Source organism: Balaenoptera ricei, chromosome 4, assembly GCF_028023285.1.
Source record: "Balaenoptera ricei isolate mBalRic1 chromosome 4, mBalRic1.hap2, whole genome shotgun sequence".
Lineage (NCBI taxonomy): Eukaryota > Metazoa > Chordata > Mammalia > Artiodactyla > Balaenopteridae > Balaenoptera > Balaenoptera ricei.
The window spans coordinates 91374683-91400904 of record NC_082642.1 but is presented as its reverse complement, the minus strand read 5'-3'; the positions used below and the strand labels follow the sequence as shown (position 1 = coordinate 91400904).

Here is a 26222-nt window from a genome sequence, read left to right as displayed (position 1 = left end):
AACTCTGGCTTCTGGGAGCTGCCTTCTCTGCTGCAGGCCTGCCTACGAATTGAGGCCTCATTTCAATTGAGGATTTGAAATGTTGCCCTCCTCTGAAATAAGGCATCTGAAAGTCAGCTTAGCATACAAACTGCGGTCTTTTATATCTCTGAGTTTTAAAGGTGAAAGGGCTGGTAAAGAGGATCTAGAGTTGTGCTTCCAAATGGCAGATTGGTAAGATTGGGATTTGTCTAAGACCATGCAGCAAGTTAGCAGTAAAGCTGGAATCCTCCCCCTGGGGCTCTTGGTATGGCCAGTGCTCTTTTTACTATACTGCACTTTCCTTCTCTTAGGGAGTTGGGAGCTTGGGGCCTGACCTAGGACCGTGAAGTTACCATAAAAGGGTTCCAAACAGCATTCAGGCCGCCTGAAGCACTGAGACTTAGCCAAAGGGACAGTGGGATGAAGAAAGGTCATCTTCTTAAGGGCTTAAGTTTTAGTTCATTCATTCAGCAAATATCCTCGTCTAACACGTGCTCAAAGAGGGGGGAAATGTTCTAAAGATAAAGGTGGAGTTATCACATGGTGGTGGGCTTACAGAAACTTTTCATTTTCTTGTATTTTTTTCCTATAATGACTAAATATTACTTTTGAAAGCTTGAATTTTTTTTTTCAGGTCCTCTTGTTCATCTAAGCATTTTTATTTGTTGAAGTCATGACATACTTCCTAACTTTGAAGTGAGAAATGGGAGGAAAAAGAATCTGATAGTTTTGGGGTCTCCAACCTGAGTTGGTGGAAGTGCTAAGTGTGTCATGCCACTCACCCATTCATACTTGTCGTGCATGGCTGTGAGTGCATATGTGGGATTGCACCTGCTGGGATCTGCTTCTGCATCTGTGACTGATGAGGAGCAGCCCGTTTTACAGAAGGGAATAAGGGGTAATGGAGCTGCTTGGAAGAAGGAAGTGCATTTTCCCTTTGCTGCTGTCCTGGGAAGGAAAGTGAGAGAGAGTTCGTTCATCAGTTGACTCAAAGCACAGCAGTCTGATGGCACAGGATCAGGGCTGGCCTATCTGGCAGGCCTTAGGCTCACTGGGCATTACTGTATTACAACACAATACTGTTTATTGTCATTCAACAGTCACTGTCATTACTGTTTATTGTTATATAATAACCTTTCATTATTTAAGTAAGTATTATGATCTCAGAGGTAGGTGTTGGTTATCCCCATTTTATAGATGACGAAATCAAGGTTCAGAAAGGTTAAGAGGTAGAACTGGAAGTCAGCTCCCAGGACGTGTCCCTCTCCCGCTTGGCTCCGTATTTATCCATGCACACACAGACAGGCACCTTGGCTTCCTTTCTAGTCATTTAATATTTAGAACATATTTATTGAGCACTTTCTATGAAATCTTTTTCCCACAAATGTTTATTGAGTGTTTTAGTTCTGTGTCAGGCTCTCTTCTAGGTGCTAGAACCTCAACAGTGAACAAAAGCAGACAAAAATTCCCTGCCCTCAGGGAGCTTATACTCTAGTGAGGGGAGTAAGAGAGACAGAAAATAAATAAGTTCTACAGTAGGTATTTTTAAATGTAGTGTATTAATAGAAAATTTTGAGGTTCAGTGAGGCCAAGAGATCAGGAGTGATTACCCTGAAAAGATACTCTGTCACTCACAGTTCCCAAGAGGAAGGCAGCACATCACATGGGGCCATGGGAGAAAACACTGATTGGTTGCAGGGAGAGAGAGAAGGAAGTAGAGGGCTGAAGCCTTTAAGAGGTGAATCAGGGTAATCAGGTTTTGGATTGGCTAGTTTGAATAATTTCAGCAGGCTCTGGAGTGTAGGGGCTGTCCTAGTGTTCTGGTACCTGGCCCTGGGATGATTAGGGCAGGTGGATAGTGGCCTGAAATGAGAGCCTGCTAAAGAAGCTGGCTGGGGGTATGGGCTCTGGATTGGTGGATTTGCATATGAAATGCACAATCAAAAGCAAGTTGTTTGCTATCTCTAGGAATTAAGCCGCCCTGAGAGGGGCTTTTCCTCCAGGGTCAACAAGGCCCCAGGTATCAAAGCATCAGAATACAGAAAATTAAAAGAAAGTTAATACAGTAGGCTAGATGGGAATAAGTGCTACAGGGAAAATTAAAGTGAAAGGGGATAGGGAGTGTCAGCATGAAAGGGTGGGATGTTGTTTTAAAGAGAGTGGTCAGGGAAGACAGGGAAGGTAGCATTTCAATAAGACCTGAAGGCAGAGAGGGAATGAGCCAAGTGGGATCTGGGGGAGGGAATTTCTAGGCAGAGAGATCGGTAAGATCAGAGGGGGGAACGTATCTCATTGATAGTATCACCTACAGCTGCATCAGTATGCCTTAGACCATAGCAGGAAGAATATAATTCAAAGATCAGGGAATATATAGGTATCAGAAACACAAACTGACAGCAGGAAGGTTTGGGATGGCCTTATGTGTGTGAGCTGAATACGGAGTATTTTGTCCATAGGCCAGATTTGAATATCTTGATATTTCCCATTCATCCATATTTGGTCAGATGTTTCTCCCCAAATCCTCTTGGAAGAAAAGGTGATTTTTGGTGGAAAGGTGATTCGAATTCATGAGAAACCATACAACATGGACCAAACAGAAGTTAAAAATTGTCAATTAAAGTAAATCAGGTCTTATCACCTATCCCTCCAGAAGGTTTGCCGCTGCATTTAGGATAAAGTTCCAACTCCCTGCCATGGCCTGCAAGGCTTGGAGTCTAGCCGCTGCCTACCTTTCCAACTTCATTTTACATCTGTCCACCCACCAACTGTGCTGCAGCCACAAGAACTTCCTGCGGGTAGCTTGAGCATCCCAGACTCCTTTCTGCCTTAGGATTTCTGCACAGGCTGTGCCCTTGGCTGAAGGCCTTCTCCCCGTCTTTACATGGCTGGTTCTGTCATATCATTCAGGTCTCAGCCTATTTCTCAGAGAGACTGTCACCAGCTGCTCACGCTGAAGTTATACAGGCCCTCTCCAGCCCATTAGCCAGTTTATTTCTCCAAATGCTGCTCAACAGTACTGGAAATTTTTCTAACTCATTTCTTAGTTTATTATCTGGCCCCACTGCCACCCCAACTAGAATGTCAACTTCCAAATGTCAGGGACTTTGTCTCCTTTACTGCTGTAGCCCAGCACTGGGAACAGCACTGGGCACATAGACAGCACTCAGACATTTGTTGAATGAATGAGTAATAATACAATGTCTTCAAATATAAAACATAAATCGAGCCTACAGGACCCAGCACTTAAGGAATAAGAGAGCCATCATAGTGGGGCAGGGTCTAGGCAGTCTTCTAGGAAAGAGGCATTCTTATGGAAATAGTCTAATTGTATATTTTTCTTGCAAAGGATATCTCTAGGATATCTGGGGCACTGGACGGTACCCCAGCCCAATCATTGCTGATCAGGGAGCTGGGGGTTCCAGCTCTAGTAATGAGGAGATGGCCTTGTCACCACTGGACAGGCATGGCGGAGTAGCAGCCCTTGGACCTTTGGTCCCAGGTGTGTGGTATTTGGCAGCAGTGTTTGGATTCTTTCTTAAAACATGAATATGAATGTCTTTAGCAGACCTGCACTTTCCATTTTGCCACTCCATGCCTCTCCTGTTTGTCCTACATCCAAACTCTTCTCATGTTCACCTTCCCTGTTCATCCCCAAGGACGCCTGAGCTTTGACCCCTGCCCTGTGTGAATAAGTGCTCTGTTCCCCAGCAGCCCAGTGGGCACTTCGGATGTTTTCACTGATTGAAGGGAAGTTGAATTACTACTGGTAAGTCTCAAGAACCAGCTTGTGGCTAGAGGACAAGGTGTCAGCTTGTCTCACCTGCCCCAAAGGCAGTGAATGCCTGCTAAAGGGAGTTCTTGGTCCCAATTATGCAAATAACCTATGTGGAATAATTAGGAAATGACCCTTCCCGGGTCCCTGCTGTATGGTCCCAACCCAGCCTCTCTACCTAGCTTTTCCTGTGCCCTAGGGGCCAGCTAAGGTTCTCACTGGTTATTCCCTTATCACTTACTTGCCATTTCTCCCACCTTTAACACTCTTACTCTGACTTGTGAGACAGGAGACGCCTCACTGTCTACCAGTATCTTAGAATCATGTTTCCATTCTTCAGCCTCTGGCCTTCTTAGCTGGTCAGCCCACATGCTCAAACTAGAACAACCAGCGCTCTTTGTCATGATGATATTTCTGTACTTATTAGTAAAATATTGTAAACAATTAACAGAGCTAGTCAGAATTTTATGCCTCCCCCAAAACCTCCAGTATCATTTTCAGTGACAATTTCAAGATCTGTAGAAGGAACTCCTGGGAAACTTCAACTTGACTGATTTTATATACCCACAAGGCTAAAATCAACTTTAAATAGCATGTCAAATAAAGCACAACTTACAAAATTTTAACAAAATCTAGTTCTAGCCTTTAGCATAATCACTATTTTAATTATACATTGTTCAGTCTGTTTTCAGTGGAACAGAAAATTATTCTCTCATATTTGTGATCAGGAAATTGTTTCATGAATGGAATTGGGTATTTTACCTAGGAATTATGTTCAAACATCATTTACAGTTGGTTTATACCAGACTTGGAAAACACCAGTACTAAGCATGTATGCAGTTTAACTTGAGGGATGAGAAAATTGTGCCAGGACCAGATCCCTCCATAATCAGGGGGTCAGAGCTAACATCACTAGAATTGGATCAAATTGATATTATGTGCCTCCTGATAGGGTACATCGTGTTCAGGGATATTCCTGCAAAAATGCACATTCTAATTTGCTGGATGTTAAAACATCCAGCAAGGGGCTTCCCTGGTGGCGTGGTGGTTAGGAATCTGCCTGCCAGTGCAGGGGACATAGGTTCGAGCCCTGGTCCGGGAAGATGCCACATGCCGCGGAGCAGCTAAGCCCGTGCACCACAACTACTGAGCCTGCACTCTAGAGCCCGCGTGCCACAACTACTGAAGCCCGTGCGCCTGGAGCCCGTGCTCCGTAACAAGAGAAGCCACCGCAATGAGAAGCCCACACACCGCAATGAAGAGTAGCCCCTGCTCGTCGCAACTGAAGAAGGTCCGTGCACAGCAATGAAGACCCCACGCAGCCAAAAGAAATTAAAAAAAAAAAACACACACAAAAAACTAAACATCCAGCAAACCCAAATTGAGAGAATATTCTACACAATAGCTACCCTGTACTCATAAAAGATGTCTAAGTCATGAAAGATAAGACCTTTCTCTATAAAGGACGTTATAGGAATGATTGGCAACATTTGAACAAAGTAGAGGATCAATGTTAAATTCCTGATTTTGCTAATTATACCGTGGTTATGTAAGAGAACGCCCTTGTTTTTAGGGGCCATACACTGAAGTATATAGAGATATAGGGGAATCTTCTCTGTAACTTATTCTCAGACCATTCAGAAAGAGAAAGAAAAGAAAAAGCAAGTGGTAAAATGTTAATAGTTGGGAAATCTCGGTGAAGGAGATGTAAGAATTCTTTGTACGAATCTTGGCACTTTTCTCTAAATCTGAGATTATGTCAAAATAAAAAATTTATAAGAAATGATGCCAACGGGATCATACTCGTGAACTCATCCCCAGGTTGATGGGGATAGGAAGAACCCAGACAGTGGTTTTTCCTATCCCCATCAACCTGGGGATGAATTCCCTTAGTGTACCCTTAGTGTACATCTGTGCTCTGGGTCCAGAGAGGCCAGAGAGGACCATGAGGGTGCTGCTGAATGAAGAACACAGGCGGGAATGTAGAAGGAGAGCCTGGGCTTGGTTGGGAGGCCCAGACTGAACACAGTCATGTTTGCCTGCTACTTTTCCCAAGCCAGGCAGCAAGGCCCCAGAGGCAAACTCACTTGGCCCAGGTCCTTAGGAGAGGCAGGGCCAGGCTAAGACTGCAGGGTCTCAAGCTGCCTTAAGTCCTGGAGACCCTAAATCTTAACACTTTCTTTCCTACCCCCTACACAAAAAAATGTAGTTTCCTAAAAGAGGACCCTGAAAACCCAGTAACTGATCACCTGTTTCTCTCTCCAGATACACAGTTTCCTCCTCTTTCTTCTTCCCTCAGGTTCTCTAGGAGAATTTCCATTGTGACATTTTCAGTTAAGTAGCACTTAATTACAGGCTTAAATGTTCCTGTGACACCCTGCTTAACTCTTTCCCTCCACCTCTATAATTAAGCCTGGCATGGTTGCCTTTGGTTAAGGTTACTACTGAAGGGCACATTATAAGTTGAATCCAGGTCAGGCTTCGCACTGGCTCCTGGGTAGACTCTGATGTGATAGCACATAGCCAAAAATAACTGGCCTGGACTATAAACTCATCTCCTACTTCGGTGTTCATAAGAGGTTGAGTTTGACTGTCAACCCTGCTGTCAGGATACCATCCTCAGGAGTCGATTCACCTTTTGTATTCCAGACTGAGATGGAAAAATAGCCAAGAACGATGCTAGCTAGCCACACTGCTTTCTACAACATATTAATAGAATTTGGTAAATGTTCCCTTTGGAGAGTCATCATCTACATGAGCATGTTAATTAGCATATTAAAGGTTCCTAGAAGTCCTGCAGAAAAGAAACAGGTAACTTCTTTAACCCATCTTAATTGACTGGGCGACAGTTTGAACATCTTAAGGAACAGGAAGCACGAGCCTATATTGATGTTCACGTTGCTAAGTTTTAGAGATGAGCGCCTCAGCAACATTGACTTTTTCTTAGAGGTCTCTGGGCCTAAAAATAGTCAGACTCCAATGATTTCTCTTGCTTTGTCCTTAGCTATTCATCACCAGCCATTTAATGAGCTCCTCTATGACTGAAGAGTTTGTGCTGGGGATACAAAGATGGAGGACATCTCTGTCCTCAAGGACTTTCCTTAGAGTTAGGGAGGTAAGGTACATAAACAAGCATTTATCAGTGCCAAATGAATGGTACGAGAGGTACTCCCAGAGAAATAGGAGGACATGCTGGGCTTAGTCATCTAAGAAGTCCTAGGTAGGCTTTAGACAAGCCGAGAGGCTGCAGAATGGTTTGAGCAATGAGAAATGCAACATGGGTGGTGCAGTGAACTGAATAATTAGCCTAAAGCAGGTGGTTCAAATAGAATAGTTGTTTCCAAACTTTAACGTACATCAGATTCACTTGGAGGGCTCGTTAGAACACAGTGCTGGGCCACCCCCATAGTTTCTCATCCGGTACCTCTGGAGTGGGACCCAAGAATATGCATTTCTAACAAGGGCCCAGATGATGGTCACATTGCTGGTCTGGGGACCACAGTTTGAGAACCTTGGATTATCAAAGAGTGGAAGCTCAGAGAGCTGGAAAGGTGAGCTCAGGCCTGACCACGGAGTACCTTAAATGGCAGGCTGACAAGTTAGACTTTGTTAATCAAGTTTTGAACAGGAACTTGCCCAAAGCAATAGAATTGTTCTGGTAGCAGAGAGATGTCGAATGGATAAGAGAAAAAGACTAGCTGCAGAGAAACCAACTTGGAGGTTTTTACATAGTTAAAGCAAGTGGATTTAAAAGCTCTGAATTAGGGCAGTGACAGCAGGAATGGAAAGAGAAATATTCTTGCAGAAATCTTTGTGAATGAAGAATTAGCTTGCAGGACAGAAAAAAACTGAAAGATAGTCTTGGTCATTCTCTGAGAGAGTCTTCAATTATATCCAGTAACTTGTATAATGTTATTTTGAGGCTTTGTGGGTATTACTGGAGCTGAACTTGTTTATGTTCACACATTCTGAAAAGTGGAAAATGTTACCATGTAAGGTAGTAGGGTAAGTTATTTTAGAGAGCTTACATTTAACCCACTTGAGGGCTTATTTGAAGTCCTAGGGGAAAGCTCCAGTGTGGATACATCCTGGACTCAGGAGTGGCCCTATTTTACCATGGAAATTTGACTTCACTGCCAGGCATGCGCTTGGGAGGATGGCATATGAGGAGAGGGCAGAAGAAGACACCTTCCCCAGGCTTGGGACTTGACAGTTACCGTGTGTCATGATTAGAAGACCTCCCTGTGCTCATGATATCTTTATAGAAGAAAACAGATCCCCGGTGACCTCAGTTCCTACTGATCCACCGATTCTTGTAGCCCTATTACAAGCCCATCACTTAAATAAAAATTCTGTATTTAGGTTTTATACTAATATGACGTGTCCTTTCTTCAGTCTCAGTTTGGAAAGTTTTACCACACTCTTCTGGTGGTGATGTTTTGAACAGTTCAGAAGCCTTTTAGGAGAGTTCCCTACTCCACAGTTTAGGAAACAATGTGCATTTCCTCTCCAGAGGCTGTGGACAAGTCTGAGAGAATGAAACCGGCATATCGATGGAAATAGTATCTGGAGTATTTGCTCTCCGAAGGGCGACAGAGCTGCTTTCACTGACTTTTGCCTGACCTGACATGTCAAGCTGCAGAATCTACCCCTGGAACGTAGAGAGAGAATTTTTAGCCCTTAACTTCTAAAGCCAACTAGGGGGACTAGTGAATCACGTGATCCAGTGTGACAGCCTGTCATAGCACTGGCCTTGCGTGTTTAGGATGTGCTTGTCTGGGGTGGGGGGAGGGCACGGACTCAGTGCCCTTTGAGGTTGCTCCTCCCTCTGTCTCTGGCTCAGAGAGAAGATTACACAGGGGAAGCTGAGGCCAAGGAGACCTGAGGACAAGCAGTTGGAAACTTCATTTTACTCTCTGCATCCAGTGGCATCCTGATGGAAGGCAAAGCAGGGAGGGTGGGGACAGGGCACTGAAGGAGCCAGCAGTAGTCAAGGGAGATCTGGACTGAATTAGAACAGAATTCTGAAGAGTTCATTCAGATTAAAGCCAGAGGTGCTGACTTTTCACCCTCATGGAGACTGTTTTGTCTGTTGGAAAAGATCTTGATGTGAAGAGCTTATGTCAGTGGGCTCTGAAGATGAAAAGGCTTTCTGCCCTATATGGATGCCACTGGATTTGGAATTGTCCCTGTGGTTCAGATTTCTGTGCACATGCTACCAGGATAGGAACAGCAGTATGGGGAAGAGAAGGGGACCAATAAGTAGGAATAAAGTAAGATAGAGCCTAATGCAATGTGCTTTTGGGACTCAGAGTGGTCCTTCATTTTGTGTTCTTAGTTTAATGGGAAAAATCAGACACAGACATTATAAATCGTAGAGATTTAGATGTTAAAAAATGTATAAAAAACCCATAAAGCCTGAGTAGAGTGAACCTAGTTGCAGGGCAGGAATAAAGAAGTAGGCGTTAACTAAGATTTCTGTTTTAAGCTAATAAAAAAACAATCTCACTTTTGCATTCTATACCCTCATGGTTTGCTTTTTAACAGAAGTTTAAGAAATCATTTTGAATTCTGCTAATGATTTGCTTAATTAGCAAATAAATGACAAATAAATAAATATATTTAAGATAGGAGACGTACACAAGAAAAATAAGTACTATATTTTCTAAAACTCATATTAGAACTAAGGTCAGAGTGGAAGTTGAATATTAATAGCAACATAAATTTATTACCAAATTAAAGTGAACTTAAGGTTTAGATGAGAGTATGAACAGACAAAAAGAGAAAAAAGAACAGGAAAAAGTATATTATCAGGAATTGGGGAATATAGGGATGAGAGGGAATAAAAATTTTTTTTTTTCTTTTTTGGTGTTTGTCATTCAATTAGTGCTTAAAAGGGATCCTAGAATCAAGGGATTATATTCTAATCACTTGAAAGCAACAATAAAATACTTTGTAATAAGAAAGTAAGGTATAACTGAAAAATAAAGAGTTTGAATTTGTTTCTGAAAAAAAAAAAAAAAAAAAAAAAAAGAAGTAGGCGTAGAGAAATGGACTTGATGACATGGGGTGGGAGGGCAAAGCTGGGGCGAAGTGAGAGTAGCATCGACATATATACACTACCGGGTGTAAAAGAGTTGGCTGGTGAGAAGCAGCATAGCACAGGGAGATCAGCTCGGTGCTTTGCGATGACCTAGAGGGGTGGGATAGGGAGGGTGGGAGGGAGGCACAAGAGCGAGGGGATATGGGGACACATGTATGCATATGGCTGATTCACTTTGTTGTGCAACAGAAACTAACACGGTATTGTGAAGCAATTATACTCCAATAAAGATCTATTAAAAAAAAAAAAAAAAAAGAATGGTGAGTTGGCAAAGGACTCATTGGAGAAGAAATTCCTGAACTAAGTGTGTAAAAGCTATGGCTCAGTAAGCAGGAGGCAGGGGCTTGCACTATGCATTTGAGACTTGAATCTGGCTAAGGGATGGGGGAAGGAATATCCTGAGGCAAGATGTTTGCCAGCTTTAGTCTAACATTGTGGTAGGAGCAATTGCAAGGGCAACAAGTTTCCTAGTGTTAAGAGACAGTGTTTCTGGACCAGGCTGATTCTCCCCCTCCCCCATGTCCTATTGCTGTCACCATAGCATCCTTCTTCTGGCACCAAGTGACCCAGACACCAAGATGGGCAACCAAGTGGTTTTCAGGGAAGCCAGCCATGCGAGGTAACTGGTGGTACATAGCCTCAGGACCTCAGCTGAAAGTGCAACCAGGAGATTGGCTTTGCTAAGCATTCTGCTAAAAGGCCTGCCAGGGCCCTTCTCCTACATCATGAAAGATGTACTAATACTTACTGTAGGTTTTGTGCTCTCCATGCTTACAAACAATTGAATTTATGGATTTATTACCCAGGGAATTTTCACCCTGACCTTCCCATCATACACCCTTCGCTAGATGTGCAATTTCCAGTATGAAAAAAATGTATGTGTGATACTTCTATGATTTTTATATTAAGTAAATTATTTATAGAAAGCCAAAGGAAACAAGAATGTTTGGGTATATAATCTATTCAGACAGATACATTGAAATGCATTTACCTTATATAGCTCAAGCCATGGAGAGCAATAAGGATGTTTACAATGATTCTTGTATCAATGGAGCTAAAGCAAGATAAAAGAACAGGAGTTTAAAGGACTTTTCTGTAAATATCTAGTGATGTTAGGAATTTTTGTGATTTCTTCTGATATCAGCTACTGGAGTCAAAGCTTCCAATACAATATTATGATGAATACCAGGGAGACTTTTATAGACCTATTGTCCAACTAGATGGTGGATGATGAGGTATGACTAATAAAGAACAACTAGACCCCCTATCTTTTAGCAATTACGTAATACAGTATGTGGAAGACATGCCTTTGGGGTGTGATTGAATACCATCACTGAACTCCAGAAGAACGGATTGAAATGAGTTTTCCTTCTTGAGTTGTGCCTTTGAAGTCAGTGTAGAAAATGGTGGGCCAACTTAGTGAGTTATGCATCTGGGGTACTCATAGTCCACCAAAACCTTGGATGCCATCTGTGCATATGTGAACTCTATGGGGTCCCAGCCTAGCACTTGTAAGGACACCACTCCTGGTCTTTGGGGCTATTAAACCCACAAAACGAATAGAATTGTTTTCTCTTTTTGTCTATGACATGTGGTCCTTCTTTACTTTCAACTCACTTTGAGGTCAGTGGAAAGAAAGCAGAACCAATATTTTGTGATTAGAAAAAATAGTAGATACCAGTCCTGTGGATGCAGCCATAAGGCATTTGCCATATCCTAAGTTTGCATTCTGTGGTGACTTGTACACAATGTATTCTTTCAGAATAGTTTTACAAAATTTACATGAAACCAAAAAGGGTAGAAGCCTTTTTTTAGGTGTAACATAAAAAGTGAAAGAAATATGAGGCAAAACATTTTAGAAAGAAAATTGAATTTATAAATGAGCAAAATTTCTAGTATATTCATGCACATCATGAAGAGGTTTCAGAAATTCCTCACCAAAATGAAAATTGTAGATTCTTGTAGAAGCAGTATGTGTAATTAAAAAATACATTTCAAAAAAAAGAAAGTTTTCATAAACAATATGCCACTGTGGAAGGAAAAAAAAATTTCTAGTATATTCATGCACATCATGAAGAGGTTTCAGGAATTCCTCACCAAAATACAAATTGTAGATTGTTGTAAAAGCAGTATGTTTAATTAAAAAATACATTTCAAAAGAAAGAAAGTTTTCATAAACAATATGCCACTGTGGAAGGAAAAAAAAATTTCTAGTATATTCAGTTACTATGCATGTGGTACACAAATATCTTATATTTTGGTTGCTAATGAAGGGCTTCCCAACTAAAAGAATGTTTGACATAGACAATGGACTTATTAGGATGTGTTCAGTGTGTAAACTCTCATGGGCTTTATTCCAATTTTCATCTTTATGTCAAGCAGACAGCTCTCATCTCCTGTGCTGCTTAGAAACGTGCTGCTGTGATTAAAATACCTAAAATTATGGAGCCTTTGTCCCAAGTCTTAGGCCAATAACATTGACATGTTTATTCTAACCCCATGATGGTATCTGAGACCCTAATATCAACAGCTGTTTAGTTGCTTGGTCATCAAGGCCATCAGAAGCTCGCATTCTGAGGGATAGATATCCTGTAGATAAAGAGACACATGTCATCTCCAGGGAATAACCTGTGCTGCCTAAACTTCTTAATGGTGGGAGGGTGGACAACAATGACATGGTAGCCCAAGGATGTGACTACCTTATTCTCCAATGAGATTTCAGGCATTGATCGTAGGAGTGGTTATTTGAAGTGGGATGGGAGAGTAACGCAGAATGGCAACTGGTAGCCTTAAGTTTTTCTTTGTTTTCATGAGGTGCTTTGAGGCTAAAAATGGCTTACATTATCTAGTCTAGCCTTTAGAGGAACATACAGTTGGAGTGAAGGAAGATACAGAATAGAATCACAGACATGGAACTAGGGGAGATAGTTATGGTTTTATTGATTTTTATTTAACTTAGATGGTACTTCCAGTGGAATTAGACACTGTTATAAGTACTTCACAAATATGAACTCCTTAATCCTAATAACAACCCTATAGGATAGATACTAATATTATCTTCATTTACTGATGAGAAAACGAAGATACACAGAGATCAAGTAATTGGTCCAGAGTCACAGAGCTAGCCAGTGGTAGAGCAAGGCTTTGAATGCACTCTGCCTAATCTGTCCATTTTGTAGATGAAGAAACAGAGGCCTGAGTGTCTGTCCAGTGCTGCCATCTCTCTGTTGCAATCCACAGAGTAGGCACCAGTAGATTATTCTTGAATCATATAATCAGGGCAGGAAAATTATACCAGCAGAGTTTTCTCTTTTAATCAACTTGAACAAAATATCATTAAACGATGAGTGTTGGTGTCAAGAATTCTCTAGTCATTGGTAAAGCTTTGGAATGTGTTCTGTGACCATGCATCATGTCTTCTATTCTTAGGTATTAAGGAAGAAATTGGGCAGTTTAGAGAGGTGGCTTGGGAATTGAAGGAAGCATGGATAAAAAATAGTATGGAAGTCTGCTGGTGGATAAGAGTTTGTTGTTTGTTGGCTTATTTATTTAGATTTTCTTGATTTCATTAGTATCTTCATATTCCCATGACCAATCATGGGAATTCATTCAACTCATGCAATTCAGAGTCTATGAAGTTGGACCTCCAACCTCATGGATTACCCTGCCAAGCTTCCTATTTTTCCAGTTTGTGGCTGAGAAATCAACTATAGGATGCATTTCCTATTGGTCTAGAGGCACTGGATTTTACCTTTTTATTTCTTCTCCTTCAAACATTCTATTTCATCTCAACTTCATTCTTTGAAGTAGGTATCTTGGGTTACGGAGAGCACATTTAATTTTTCCAGAGGAAAATTATGTACTAATGGTGCATATTGAAACACCTAGGAGAATACAGGAAGATGAGAACTTTTACACACGGTTGGTGGGAGTAAATCAGACAGCAATTTGGCAGTACCTAGTGAAGCTGGTGATGTGTATTCACTAAAACCCAGCAGTTCCACTTTGAAATACATGCTTTAGAGTTGAGAGCTGTGCTACTCAATGTGCGATCTACAGATGGTGAAGGTTTGTGAGCTATGTTTCCAGTCCACAGGGAGATACGTACAGAAAATGAGAGTAAGCATTTACTATACTGTGTTTGATACTGTAGCTTTGTAGTATAGTCTGAAGTCTGGGAGTGTGATTCTTCCAGCTTCATTCTTTTTTCTCCAGATTGCTTTGGCTATTTGGAGTCTTTTGTGTTTCCATTCAAATTAAAATTTTTTTTTGTTCTAGTTCTGTGAAAAATGCCATTGGTATGGATTGCATTGAATCTGTAGATTGCCTTGGATAGTATGGTCATTTTAACAGTATTGATTCTTCCAATCCAAAAACACGGTATATCTTTCCATCTGTTTGTGTTGTCTTCAGTTTCTTTCATCAGCATCTTATAATTTTCAGAGTACAGGTCTTTTGCCTCCTTAGGTAGGTTGATTCCTAGGCATTTATTTTATTCTTTTTGATGCAATGATAAATGGGATTGTTTCCTTAATTTCTCTTTCTGATATTTTGTTATTAGTGTATAGAAATGCAACAGATTTCTGTATATTAATATCGTATCCTACAACTTTACCGAATTCATTGATGAGCTCTAGCAGTTTTTTGGGTTTTTTTTAATTAATTTATTTATTTATTTATTTTTGGCTGTGTTGGGTCTTCATTTCTGTGCGAGGGCCCTCTCCAGTTGCAGCGAGCGGGAGCCACTCTTCATTGCGGTGCGTGGGCCTCTCACTATCGTGGCCTCTCTTGTTGCAGAGCACAGGCTCCAGACGCGCAGGCTCAGTAGTTGTGGCTCACGGGCCCAGCTGCTCCGCGGCATGTGGGATCTTCCCAGACCAGGGCTCAAACCTGTGTCCCCTGCATTGGCAGGCAGATTCTCAACCACTGTGCCACCAGGGAAGCCCCTCTAGCAGTTTTCTGGTAGTGTCTTTAGCATTGTCTATATATAAGCATCATGTCATTTCCAATTTGGATTCCTTTTATTTCTTTTTCTTCTCTGATTGCTGTGGCTCACACTTCCAAAACTATGTTGAATAAAAGTGGTGAAAATGGGCATCCTTATCTTGTTCCTGATCTTAGAGGAAATGCTTTCAGCTTTTTACTGTTGAGTATGATGTTGGCTGTGGGTTTGTCATATATGGCCTTTATTATGTTGAGGTATGTTCCCTCTATGCCCACTTTCTGGAGAGAGTTTTATCATAAAGGGATGTTGAATTTTATCAAGAGCCTTTTCTGGAACAGGATAGAAAGCCCATAAATAAACCCATGCACTTATGGTCAATTAATCTACAACAAAGGCAAGAATATACAATGGAGAAAAGACAGTCTCTTCAATAAGTGGTACTGGAAAAACTGGACAGCTACACGTAAAAGAACAAAATTAGAACATTCTCTAACACCATGTACAAAAATAAACTCAAAATGGATTAAAAACCTAAACATAAGACTGGATACTGTAAAACTCCTAGAGAAAAACACAGGCGCAGAATACTCTTTGACATAAATCACAGCAATATTTTTTTGGATCTCTCCCCTAGAATAACAGAAACAAAAGCAAAAATAAACAAATGGAACCTAATTAAATGTAAAAGCTTTTGCACAGCAAAGGAAACCATAAACAAAATTAAAAGACAACCACGGACAGGAAGAAAATACTGCAAATGATGCTACGAACAAGGGATTAATATCCAAAATATACAAATAGCTCATACAGCTTAATATCAGAAAACCAAACAACCCAGTCAAAAAATGTCCAGAAGACCTAAATAGACATTTCTCCAAAGACATACAGATGACCAACAGGCACGTGAAAAGGTGTTCAATATCGCTAATCATTAGAGAAATGCAAATTAAAACTACAGTGAGGTATCACCTCACACTGGTCAGAATGGCCATCATGAAAAAGTCTACAAATAACAAATGCTACAGAAGATGTGGAGAAAAAGGAACCCTCCTACACTGTTGGTGGGAATGTACATTAGTGCAGCCACTGTGGAGAACAATATGGAGATCCCTTTAAAAACTAAAAATAGAATTATCATATGATCCAGTGATCTCTCTCCTGGGCAGATATCCAGAGAAAACTCTAATTTGAAAAGATACATGTACCCCAGTGTTCATAACAGCACTATTTACAATAGCCAAGACATGGAAGCAACCTAAATATCCATCGACAGATGAATGGATAAAGAAGATGTGGGGTGTGTGTGTGTGTGTGTGTGTGTATACACACACAATGGAATATTACTCGGCCATAAAAAAGAATGACAGTGCCATTTGCAGCAACATGGATGGACCTAGAGATTATCATATTAAGTGAAGTAAGTCGGACAGAGAAAGACAAATATCATAGGATATCACTTATATGTGGAATCTAAAAAAATATGATACAAATGAACTTATTTACAAAACAGAAACAGACTCACAGACTTAGAAAACAAACTTATGATTACCAAAAGGGAAAGTGATGGGGGAGGGTAAATTGGGAGTTTGGGATTAACATATACACTCTACTGTATATCAATTAGATAAACAATAAGGACCTACTGTGTAGCACAGGGAACTATATTCAATATCTTATAATAACCTATAATGGCAAAGAATCTGAAAAAGAATATATATATATGTATATATACACACATATGTATGTATAACTGAATCACTTTGCTGTACATCTGAAACCAATACAACTTTGTAAATCAACTATAGTTCAATTAAAAGAAAGATTAAAAAAAAACTGAAGCAAATATGGCAAAAATGTCTACACTTATCATATCTAGGTGGTGGGTATTTGGATGTTACATTTTTTCTGTATTTTTTTCTATTTAAAAAATATCTCATAGTGGGACTTCCCCGGCGGTCCAGTCGTTAAGACTCCATGCTTCCACTGCAGGGGGTGAGGGTTCGATCCCTGGTCGGGGAACTAAGATCCCACATGCTGCGTGGTGCAGCCAAAACAAAATGAAAAAAATAAAAATACCTCATAGTAAAATCAGCCTCAGAATATTATTTTTTCTGATCTAGGAAGCAAGTTGGACATACCAGGGAACTTTATTCCTGCAGTGTCCAAGGACACATTTGTCTTCCCAGTGACTTAAAACCAGATACCAATCTTATGGGCAGTTTTTAATGCCTCAGGGCTGAAGAGAAAGCATTGGTTCAGAACCCTGGAGAGATGTAGAGGTGCCTGGATTCTGGTCCTAGCTTTATGACTAACTGATTTGTGACCATGTATTTCCCATATACAAGCTTTCATTGCCTTATCTGTAAAATTAGTGAGACTGAGATTGTTTTCAGCATTGAAATTTAATAACATATAAATTATATATAAATGTCTATTTGAAGTGTCACATAGACTAACAACTTGATGTTCCTTTTTACAATAATTATAGAGGCTAACAGAATTCATAGAGTAGACACAGATGTGGGAATAAGATTAAATATATGTGCAGTGGAGTCAGATCTGGGTTTAAATTTTGCCTCTCTGCCGCACTAATGATGACCCTCGGTTTCCTGGAACACTCTATTTCCTAAGATGATACTCATACTTAGTACCTGTCTCAGCTTGGAGAGATTTGATGAGATAACAGTATTACTGTTGTAGTTGTTACAAATCAGTCAGTTAACTGTTGTGCCCGGAAAGGTCTAGAATAAATTCTCAAACCGCTCATTGCAGCCATCTTCCAAAGATGGGATGAGCATCACATGCCAATTATTCTTTGAAGTAGCAATAAACTAAGTACACATTTTCTAGACTAAATGATGCCACATCTTTTTGTAACTATGCATTCAAAGTGATTTAGAAATAGTCCTGTCTCAATACGGAACCCTAACTAGATGACAAGTTAGAGATTGCTTCCAACTCTTCAGTTGTCTTTTATGTGGGCTGTGGTTGAATGGCCCTGATTGTTTACACAGAAGAAACTTGAAACAAAGTTGAGAATACTCTTGATTTTTAATTTGTACTTTATAATCTATACACTTGCCATTAATTTGTACAGAATGCACCAAAGCAGAATCAGATGACAGAGAGAGGAGCAGAATGGTCAGTCAAAATTTGCATTCTTGAATCTCAAAGCCAGGCTGTGGTTTGTCATGGAACAGAAAACTTAGGCAGTCATCCGTCTTATTTAGTAACACAAGGCACAGTTAATGTGGCTGGGCCTCTAACTCTGCTGACACAACATATGCTGACAAATCTAAGTTTTGAAGGCTTGGATTTAACAGAGACTTGTGGTATCACAGGGGCCTGGTGAATGAAAAGCCTCTGTAGCTTATCAGCAGAGAGATAAGAGGCCCTGGTCCCACTACTAGTGCTGCAGTGGTGCTGCTGAGATGTTTATCACCCGGGCTTCTGAGAACAGGAGTTAGACCCATACCAAACACTTCAGAAATAATGTCAACACACCCAAGACCATAGCCAGCACAGAATTCTCTGAGATAAGATTACAGCTTTGTCCTTAAAGGGACGTCAACCAAGTCGGTCGATCCCTAAATATTCCCTGAGCCGAGCAACCCTATGAGTTATCCTTCATACCAGGGGGCTTTAGAAGCTCAATTTTTAATGGTTGTACATGCAGATATTCTGTTCTTGTTTTCTAAAGTATGCACAGAACTCTAACCATATCTAAGAAAATTCCCTCAGGGTCAAGAGCCTGAGCTTGGTGCCTGTGAGATCAGCGGGTTATAGAAGCTGGAGGCAGGTGTCTACTGGCAAAAACATTTATTCTCTTTATTTTAAGATTCGGTTTCTAATGTATTGGACAGGTCTAGGCCGTCGGGCCTCCAAGGCCAGGTTAGACCTCTAGTCTCGGTCTAGGATAAAGTCATTACTGTATAGGAAAAGATGATTCGGTCTTTGAGACCAGTGGGTGTAAAAAGCCACAGCAGTACTTTGTGTAAATACCTAGTCATGTGTTTGGTTTAACTGCCAGTATGCAAACTGGTACCAGGGCCACAGGGCCCATCAGGGGTTGAGGTGAAGCTGGTCTGGTATTCTCCCAAGACCTCTTTGGCAATGAGAAGAAGCAGCGTAAGAGAGACAGCTCACCTGTGATGTGTCATCCAGATACTAACCGTATCACTTCTTGCTTTGAAATGCCTCACATTCATTCCTTTGTCCTCCCCATGTCCTCCTAGTGTGGCCTTCTGGATTCCAATCCCTCTTCCCAGGGCTATGTTGTCTGTAGTTACCAGATTAATTAAAAAACAAACAAGCAAACAAAAGCCCTTTTTGCCCCCTTTCCCATTAGCGTCTCATAATAAAGTTCATACTCCTCTAGTTTACTATTAAATGTTTTCACTCTTCTTTCTGTCCAGTTTCTCCTTCTCTGTTCATCTTTATTTCATTGAAAGGATCTGCTTAAGGGCTGTGTTAACTTGTTTTTCCATTTTCCTGCCTCTGTGTCTTTGTTCCTGCCACCTCCCGCTTTTGGAATTCCTTCTCCCTTCCCTTCTACTCAGACACATCTCTTCCGTTAAAGCTTTTCAGACCAGTCCTGCCTCCGCTGATCTGACCCTCCTCTCAGCTCTGCTTCCTTATGGTCTAGAGTCCACGCCAGCCCTTTGGCAATTAACCGCATACTGCCTTGTGCATTTATCTTTATTTTGCGTGCTCTGTCTTGCTCTTTGGCTCTTCTCTTTCCCTCTTTGTGTGTGTGTGTGTGTGTGTGTGTGTGTGTGTGTGTGTGTGTGTGTAGCTAGAAAGGCATCTATGAAAATAAAATCTGTGTCTTATACAACTTTAGAATACTCATAGGTGCTCTATGACATTGTTATTGGTTGATGGTTCTTGCTTAGAATCTTGATTTTACAGGAGTCTTTGTCTTCTGTCTACTCCTGTATCCATAACACCTGTGGATTGAGTGAGTGTCAGCTCTTACCCTCTAGACAGGGTTTCCTTGACCAGGCTCTGCAGCTGGCCTTGACATTCTGCCTGGTGCCCTAGCTTCCTGGGGTTGGAGCTGTCTTTCTCCCAGGCTGGCAGCCTGCCTTAACTGCCCCTGACACGGCCGTGTCTGTCTATTCTTTTTCCTTAGATGCGTACTCTCATTCAAGTGAAAACGGAGGCAAGTCCGAGTCGGTGGCCAACCTGCAAGCCCAGCCCTCCCTGAACTCCATCCACAGTTCCCCTGGGCCCAAGCGCTCCACCAACACCCTGAAGAAGTGGCTGACAAGTCCCGTGCGGCGGCTCAACAGCGGGAAGGCAGACGGAAACATCAAGAAGCAGAAGAAAGTACGAGATGGTCGGAAGAGCTTCGACCTGGGATCTCCCAAGCCTGGGGATGAGACGACCCCTCAGGGAGACAGCGCTGACGAGGTACTTACTCGAGGCCCCGGAGCCTTCCATCGGGAGGGGTTTCTGATGTACCTCCTTCCTGGAGCCTCGAGAGGCATCCTTCCCCGGGGTTTGTAAACTAGGCAGACTCTGGTTCCCAGTAGTTGGTCTTCTTGGGCCTAGGTGATCTTTGTATTCTCAAGACATTGCCAGTTTGAATATAGTTCCCTGTGTTATACGGTAGGACCTTGTTGTTTATCCATTCTAAATGTAATAGTTTGCATCTACCAACCCCAAACTCCCAGTCCGTCCCTCTCCCTCCCCTCCTCCCCCTTGGCAACCACAAGTCTGTTCTCTGTGTCTATGAATCTGTTTAGTTCAATCTAAAAAGAAAATTAAAAACAAATCAAAACAATAGGGAAAAAAAAAGACATTGCCAGTTTGATTTGTGACCGGTTTAGAGACTGGCACCTAGAGTATCCAGCAGACAGACACCATTCTGCCAGATTTGGAGATGCATGTCTGGGCCCACGGGGAGCCAGCTGGTCACCAAGTCCCCAGCCTCTACTAAAGACTGCATTAAACCTGCTCGGCCTAGAAAACAGAAGACTATCTTGGGAGATGAGGGCTGTTTTCGAGTATGTTGAGCAGTGGCGTTTATAAAAGGGAGTAGACACCTCCTGGTTGCTCCAGAAGGGAGAATTATGATTAACAGGTGAAGGTTTACAGTAGCCAAGGTTGCAGCCTTTAATGGGAGCTCAACCAGTGATGAAATGGGGCTTCATGAAAACAAATGAACACCCGTACTGGAAAGGTTTGGGAGACTGTATCACATAACAGTTGGAGAGACCCGTGTTGGCTGAGAGGTCAGACTGGGCAACGACCTCTTATATCCCTTCCAAAACTGGGATTCTGTGATCAAAATATAGTGGGTATTTGGTTGGGGAATGAGATAATTCTTTTATCTGGCAAACTAACCTACTGTAGTCACTGACATGGCTAAGAAATTCTTCCTGATGTGAAACCGGACTCTCTTTGTAGTTTTATGCTGTCTGCCTTTTCTCCCTCTGAATGGCAGTAGAGCCTGGTGATATTTAGATTGTGGTTTGAGTCCTTCGTAAACTTAAAAGTTAGTTTCTCTCCAACCACTCTCTCAGCTTTTGCTTTTCCTGGCTAATCGATAAAGTAGATGTTTTTCGTGTGTGTGTGTGTGTGTGTGTGTGTGTGTGTGTGTGTGTGTATTTTCCACCATTTGGACCTCATTGTCCTTTTGAGATAAGCAGATGTGCCCATTCCACAAAGGAGGACCCTGAAACTGAAAAAAATAGGAGTAGGTTGAGAGAGGGGGGTATCTTATATGTTTCTTTTCTAAAAATCCCAAGTCCTGAACCAATTGGCATCTTTAACTATAGGAAACAGTGACTAATGCTGCTCTTTTGTTCTAGAAGAGCAAGAAAGGTTGGGGTGAAGATGAGCCAGATGAAGAGTCACACACACCCCTCCCTCCGCCTATGAAGATCTTTGACAATGACCCCACGCAGGACGAGATGGTAGGACTTCTTTCTCACTTGGAAAAGCCATGTGTAAAACACGTGATTTCGTTTTTTGTGTGCATCAGGGGTAGTAACACTCTCTCTCCCTTGTTATCTCTTATGCCGCATGAATCCGAGGTGATATAGATTCCATCTGTGTCGGTGAGGGGTCCCCTCCCCCAACCCTGGAGGTCTGACTTCATTCTGGGCAGTACAGGGGTGGGTGTAAAATACTCAAAGCGGAAATCTGCCTAGTATCTCGTCCTGTTGATGAAGGGTAATGGCTCTGTCTTTGGAAGCAGCAGATCCCAAAAAGAACTATTGTCTCGAAGAGGAATCCAAGGTGGTTCTAGGTCATGATCATTTTGTTGTTCAACCGATGTTTTAGTTGATTGTTTTCCTCATCCTCAACTCTAAAATCCAAGTCATGGTAACTTCCAGTCAAGCCCAGTGCAAACAAAGCATGAGGGATGGAGATGGCTGCTAAGGGGAGGTTTTGTCAAAGTTGGACAAACCTAACATGCCAGGTTGCCTCAGTTCTTTGATTTGCAAAATTGTCTGGCTCACTGGCCTGCAGAGACTCTCTGGTGTCTGAAATGTGAATGTCCACCAAGCCTCTGAGTGCACGGTCATCACCCCGATTGCTCTGGAGCAGAGGCTCAGGTTGAATGTGCTTCCTGGTACTGAGCTGAGGCTCGGGTAGGTCCCTGCTTTCGTTGTGTGCTCCGTCACTGGCCTTCCTAACTGTGCTGTCACTTCATTGTGTTTCTGTTGCTTCTCTCAGCGTCGCTGTCCTGGAGGACTCTGGAGGCTGAGGTGGTGGTTTCAGTTTTTGATTGTCCTTCCCGTTTGCTTTCCGGAGTGTCGTTTTATTGTGCCGCTAGCGGTGGTTAGCCGTCCCCCTGGGGCCTCCTTGTGCTCTCCAGTGCTCTGCCCTGCCGTCAGCAGCCCCTTCCGAGGCGGTGGGCCCAGCACGCACGGGCAGGGAGCAAACCTTCACAGCGCCACCCGGGATACAGCTCAGGAAGTACTGATGCAGTTGCTTCAGTGTTTCTGGTGATATCGCAGATCTTGTTTGAATTCTCTCTGCTTTGCATTTTGGATCGGTGGCCCCCAGACATTAGTTGAGGTCTTCCGCTGTGCTAAGCTAGAGGGACATTTTCCAGGAACAGGTCCACGACTAAGATGTGGTCGCTGCCCCCTCTGTGACTCACCCAGAGAAGCACACGGTTACGGCCCCTCCTAAGGCTCTGTCTCTGGACTGTTGGGAAGGGAATTAGAGGAAGCATGGCATGATGCCCATCCTGGATCCCCAGAGGCAGAAATGCCTGTGCTTCGCCTTGAGGTGGGAACGAGGACCAACCTGCTGTGTTCCCAGAGGCCTATTGTAAAATGTTCTAGAAACAGTGATAGTGTGTGTGGGGAGCAGGGCACTCAGGTCACATTATCTGCCATCCCACACCGCCCTTCGCATGGAAGTGCCAGCTTACATAAGATAAGGAGAGGTCACGAACCCTCCCCCTCAAGTCCCTCAAGCACGGTTTGTTTTGGGGAAAGGATGTTATGTTGTTTCTGGATAATTTTTAACCGAGAATGCGGATTCACCCCCAGACATCTGTGTAGCCCTTTGCTTAGCCAGGGTTGGGGCAGATGGCATTGGCCCCTTTTTAGACACGTGAACCTCCTCAGTCCTGCTGTTTGGTTTCTGAACATGTGTTTTTCTGGAATATTTGGGAGTGGGATGAGCTTCAGAATTTCTAGCAAATGGAATTGGGATTCATTAAAATAATTTTTACAATGGTGTAAAAGGAATTTCTAAAAGTTCACCCATTCTAGTGTTGTGCAATTACTTTAATTCTGTTTCCTTCTATTTGTTCATATGCATGTATGTTTTATTTTTATAATTATAATAGGCATATGATGTGTTTATTGTTTTATATTTTTAATATGTATAAATTAAATATTAATAATGTTTCATATTTCCTAAAATCTTATTAATTTTACCTTCATAACTATAATTTTAATAACTGAGGAGTATTTCACTTATGTGATGTATCGTAATTTGCTTGACCAGCCTGTTTGGGGATATCCTGGATTGTTTCCAATTTTTGCTACTCTGAGTAATACTGCTACAGATCACTTGGTACATACAGCATTTGTTCTTTTGACTTCTGTCCTTGGAATAAGTTCCCAGAGGTAGAATTACTAGATCAAAAAGTAGATAACTTGGATTTCCAAAGAGATTTAAGTTCTTTTCCTGCCTTCCCCAGGAGAGGAAAAGAGTGTTGCTTTCTCTTAATTACATTCATTTGATTTTTTTTAGCCCATTTCAGAAGCAAAGACTTACCTAAAGTAAGTCTTAGATTAGACAACAAGAAGCTTCCTTTTAGAAATTCTTCCCCATAACTTAAGGGACAGACTTGAAGCCAGAGTCTGGCCAGGATGTCCAACGTTCTACTCCCACGGTCACCGTGCCCATGCGTCCTGGGCCCTGGGTACTCCATTGTCCTCTGCTTTGAAGCCTGGGGTGGGTTAAAGCTTACACAGGGTCAACCGTTTCTCTTCCAATTTCTTCTCAAGTAGGAGTAGGAAGAAAAAAAACAAAACACTGCCCCTCCATGAGCAGGAATGCCCAAACCATTGACCAAACAGTGCCGTGGACCAGTCCTTCTTGCTGGTGTGAGGGAAGGAGGAAGGCCCTGGGCTTGAGCCTCCTTTCACTGTGAACAGGGTAGTGCCTGGTTGCTCCAGCATGAGCCGCACGAGCCCTGCTGAAGCCCTTTGTTATGTCCCTAGTGCTGCAGTTCGGGGGCCTTACCAGAAGCAGCAGTGTTTGTGGAGGAGTGTGTGTGTGTGTGAGTGTGTGTGAGTGTGTGTGTGTGTGCGAGTGTGTGAATGGGGTGGCGGTTTCTGGTCTCCAAGTGCCCTGCTCCTAGCATTTCTGCTTGACACATGGTGACAATCTATGCTGAAGATCTACATCTAGGTAAAGTAAGGACAGTTTCTCTTCTTTGGACACACTCGAGGCTCGGTTTATTGACCCCTCATTTCCTGGAACAGCAGTGGGCAGCCCTGTAGTGGCCAGAATCTTGTCTGCCCCCTCCCCCCTTGCTGTCAGTGGCTGCAGCCCTTCCCTGTTGGTCTCCTGGGAACTCAGTGACCCCTCCCCTCAGCTCCTTTAGCTCCTCTGACTAAAAAGAGCTTCGTCCCACCCCTGCTTCGCTGCCCCACGCCCACACTACCCCCATCTCCCTCTGTCATCTCTTCCCTCTAAACAGAGAGCTTTGCCTCCCTTGCCTGCCTTAAGCTGTGGACTTGCTGTGTTGCTTCCTAATTGCTGTTCCTCATTCCTCGCTAATCTACTTTTCCTTTGCTGCTCAATGTCTTGCAGTCCTCCTCTTTGCTAGCAGCCCGGCAGGCTTCCACCGAAGTACCTACTGCTGCAGACCTTGTCAGTGCAATAGAACAGTTGGTCAAAAGCAAGCTGGTAAGTGCGGATCCTGGAGGCAGTTCTGCGTGTTTCACCTCCATGCGGCTCCCCAGGCCTGACCTCTATCTGCCATGTTCTCCTTTGCACCTGTCCTCATTCCTCCTGTAGGATTGTTTCCAGCTAGTGATGGCTTCTAAAAAGCTACACCCCAAAGACCTTTTTGGCTTTGTTTGGGAATGAGCATGGGCAATTAACAGGTCCTTTTGGGATTGTGACATTGATGAAAGGTGAAAAGTATCCAAGACAAAATAGCCTCCTTATAAGCCTGGTCCACTGGCCTACGGGACAATGGCCTCTGGGCAGTGGCTGATGTGTGTCCGGTTAGCCCTGAAGCTGACTTTGCTGCCAAGACACAGAACATGGATTGGATCTTTGAAAGCACTGGGTAATTTTATTCGGGGACCTCAGATAGTCTTCTAGCTTGCAAAGTCTTGCAAAAGGAGGTTGCTGATGATAAAGGGCAATGGGCAAAAGTGTGTGGACACCTCATCACAAGAAATTAAGGCAGATGGTGCATATCCCCATCCTGAACGTACGTCAGTGAAAACTGGTCTAGCTTGTGACTGTCTCCTGGACAAATCAGACCATTGGAGGGAAGGGTTATGAGTCTGAGCTCGTTCAGGGTTTTGGCATCATGCTGGTGAAAGAGCTCCTTTTTGGCTAGCTCATTTGAATAGGGCTGTTCCTCCCCTCCCGTATTTTTACATTTGAGTGTATCACTACAGGATGACAATCTGAAGCATTTTCCTTTCCTTTGCTCTCATCCATGTCACTCATCTGGTTTTTCCTGCAGCTCTCGTTAGGATAAATGTCTGTGCTTCTGCCAGACTTTTGTTGGGCAGTCCTGTCCATCAGCGCCGTTTAAACCCTTCTCCACTTGAAAATGATGGATACTCTCTAGGGAAAGCTGCCTGATCATAATTTTGATTACAGTAACTCTCTTTTCAAATATCCTAGCTTATAGAGGACCAATGAAATTTCACACA

General features: G+C 42.6%; 1 protein-coding gene and 1 pseudogene across 13 annotated transcripts in view; both read left to right on the top strand.

Annotated features, from left to right (window-relative positions):
- Positions 1-26222, top strand: part of KALRN (kalirin RhoGEF kinase) — a 655749-nt gene that overhangs the window by 565251 nt on the left and 64276 nt on the right. For 10 of the 13 annotated variants that reach the window (XM_059920949.1, XM_059920948.1, XM_059920941.1 and 7 more), the window contains 2 exons: positions 19976-20256; positions 21660-21764. In XM_059920949.1, coding sequence (XP_059776932.1) covers positions 19976-20256; positions 21660-21764 — 386 coding nt within the window. The remainder of the gene's footprint in view (positions 1-19975; positions 20257-21659; positions 21765-26222) is intronic. The other 3 variants (XM_059920938.1, XM_059920945.1, XM_059920947.1) reach the window with 1 other exon arrangement.
- Positions 10839-11402, top strand: LOC132365083 (protein MEMO1-like; annotated as a pseudogene).